Below are 2,853 nucleotides of genomic sequence, written 5' to 3' on the forward strand. Positions count from 1 at the left end.
CCTGGATGGAACTGGTAAGGGTCCGCCTGCTCCCACGCCAACACAGAGTGTAGACACTGCTGCTCTGGAAACCATGTGCTTTATTTGGAACCTCGTTCCAAGGGAACCTCCCCCTGGATCGTAGAAAAGCTGCAAACCGTGCGGTTTGGTACAAGGCAATGGCTAAGGGACTGCGATAAGTCCCTTACCGCTGGGCCCTCGTCCTCTCGGCCGCAGACTTCCCTGGTCAGCCTGACTCCTGGCTGAGCTGGATGCGGGCGGCTGAGACTCCTGGGGTGTCCAGCTCACCTCCCAGCATCTTCCTCAGCCGAGGAGTGAGGAAGCGGTTACGGGATGAGGGGACCCAGCCAAGGCCTGAGGGCCTGCAGCAGCGAGGGCATCTCGCGTCCCCAGGGCGCCCGTTGCTCTGGGAACATCTTGACTCCTGGCTGAGGAACCGCCGAGAGCAGGTTGCCCCGCGGACAGGTGAGTGGGTGGGCAGGGCGCACACCGCCGGCCGGCCCCGCCCCGCCCCTCAGTACAGGTCAGCGAAAGGCTTGGAGTAGTTGAACATCAGGTAGTCCATGTAGTAGAAGTCGTAGGCACGCTGCCGCTGCGGGGCTGACAGCTGGGCGAAGTACTGGTGCGTGATCCGCGCCGTGGTCCGCGCCTCCTGCGAGTGCCGGTCCTTGAACCGCGGGAAGGTCAGGTTCCGCGGCGCTCGGATGAGGCTCAGGAAGAAGTTGGCATCGTCCTCCATGCTCTCAAACTTGCCCACAAAGTCATAGTCGATGAGGCAGGGGCTGCAGAGCCGGCTGACGTGGTCCCAGTGGATGTCCATGCCCACCGGCCGGTGCACGTCCAGCAGGTACTGGACGAACTCGGAGAAGCGCACCCCAGAGCCCGTCCGCAGGGCCTCCCGAGAGGCGTTGGCCCGGTACCGGGCCAGGATGGCCTTGCCGAAGACGGGGTGGTAGTAGCTGTTGGGGTGCTCGAACTTGTCGCGGAAGGCGGAGACCAGCCTCTCGAAGGGTTCGCGGACAAAGAGCATCTTGGTGTAGGTGCTGAGGCGATGCAGAATGCCCTGGCGGTCGAAGGTGTCCAGCCGCTTAAGGGCGCTGCCGTAGTGGACGGTGTTGTGATGGATGTCGGCCGTGGACGAGGCCAGCCCCGCCAACACCATGAGCACCCGCTTCCAGTTGGAGCAGCCTGCCTTGGGCACCTCGCAGTACAGCACGCGGTGGCGGTCCTCCACGAAGATGCGCGACACGTGACGCGGCGTGACGGCCTTGCGGCTGCTGCTCGACCGGTACTTGGCACACGCCTCCCGCATCACCCGCTTGCGCTCCTGCTGCCTCTGGTGCAGGCCGACCCAACGGCTGTCCAGGGCCTGGGATGCTGGCCGGACAAAGGTACCGGCCGAGCTGTTGGCCGGGATGGCCGCCGCTGCTGGCATTTTCTTGATAAGCAGCCGCCGGCGGCGCTGCCGGGGGCGCAGACGAGCCCCCCTGTTTAGGTGGGCTTGAGCTCGGTCAGGCACCAGCAGGTTGAGGCCTCTCGGTGCCTGGCTGGACAAGTCTCGGGTGTCCTTCTCTGTGGGTGCCTTAAAATCACCATCCTGAGACTTGCCTGGTGGGAAGTCCTGGGGCAAGAAGAGAAATGGTTACCAGGATGGACAGGACGGCTGGGCACTGAGTGTCACACAGGTCAGGGGTCCCAGCCCCCTCTGTCACCCGAGATTTTTACAAGTGAGGGAGAGAGAGACAAGCTGACTCTGCAAGAGGCGATCCCCTCTGATCTGAGCCCCGGCCCAGCCCCTGCAGCCCGCTTCCTCTCCGCTGACCATGGTCTGAGGTGCAATTGTTGTTTTGGCCACAAGATGGCGCAAGCCTCCCAGGAACCTCGGCCTGGCGGAGGGCAGCGGGAGGGGTGATTCCTGGAGGCCTGAAGGAGACTGGCTCAGATTGACTGAGGCAATTAGCTCACTCCACAGCCGCCATCTAACGGGAAAGGGAAATTCATGGGTCCAAAGCCCTTGGTTTCATTCCTAAGGCTCCTGAGAAAGACCGGACACATTTTCCTTTCCAAGGTTGGGTTTGCTGTGAACTCCAAATTTTCTTCCCTGCCCTCTCCAACTTTCCCCAGGCTGCTCATGCAGAGATTTCCCTCTCAGAACTCACGTTGTGGGGCTGCTGTAGCCTGATGTTGAACTTTACTCCTGAAAAGCAAACAGAGGAGTCGGGGTTAGCAGCAGAAGTAGCACGTGGTTCTCAGGCTCCTGGGTGAGAGCCCAGAAACAGGGTTCACAGTCGAGAGCCCTGTTTATGGGCTCTGGACTGTGGGTGCCCTGCAGGGAGGGCTCTTAGGGTAGGCCCTGTGAAAAGGCAATTCAGGGGAGCAGGAGCAGAGGCACGGCTGAGTGCGAGTGCCCCTGCCCTCCCCCATCCACACGAACAATGGGGATGACGCAAAGACGGGGTCCCCCGGGTTGCAGCTGACGCTCGCTTCTTTGTGTCCCATTTCCCGATGTGACCTGGAAGGTGCGGAAAGGCGCCCTGCCCGAGTGTGCCCCCACACCTGCCCAGCGGAGCAGCCGGGAGCCGCTACCCTCCTCGCGCTGTCATTAAATCACAGGGGCAAGGACTGTTCGGAAAGTCGCGTCCACCCTCTCTTTATGTCCCGTCGGCCCTGCCCTGGCTGTAGCTGATGTGAACTTTCCGTGCTTGGAATATGACACACTTTGTACCCACATGTTTGCACACGCCAGGCCTGGGGTTGGGACACACTCCTTACCCTCAGATGGGGGCCTTCCCACTGGCTCTGGGAAGTTCCCTAACTTAGCTGTCCGCTTTGTGATTTGGGCCTCTCCATTGG

At 61.6% G+C, this 2,853-nt stretch overlaps 1 protein-coding gene across 1 annotated transcript in view; it reads right to left on the reverse strand.

Moving 5' to 3' along the window:
* Window positions 1-368: 368 nt before the first annotated feature.
* LOC105299887 (carbohydrate sulfotransferase 8-like) overlaps window positions 369-2,853 on the reverse strand; it is a 75,464-nt gene continuing 72,979 nt past the window's right edge. The window contains exons 2-3 of the mRNA XM_011371847.1: window positions 2,160-2,197; window positions 369-1,621 (exon numbers count right to left, since the gene is read on the reverse strand). Of these exons, the coding sequence (XP_011370149.1) occupies window positions 515-1,621; window positions 2,160-2,197 (1,145 nt within the window). The 3' untranslated portion in view covers window positions 369-514. The remainder of the gene's footprint in view (window positions 1,622-2,159; window positions 2,198-2,853) is intronic.

This window comes from Pteropus vampyrus, unplaced genomic scaffold, assembly GCF_000151845.1.
Source record: "Pteropus vampyrus isolate Shadow unplaced genomic scaffold, Pvam_2.0 Scaffold196, whole genome shotgun sequence".
Taxonomy (NCBI): domain Eukaryota; kingdom Metazoa; phylum Chordata; class Mammalia; order Chiroptera; family Pteropodidae; genus Pteropus; species Pteropus vampyrus.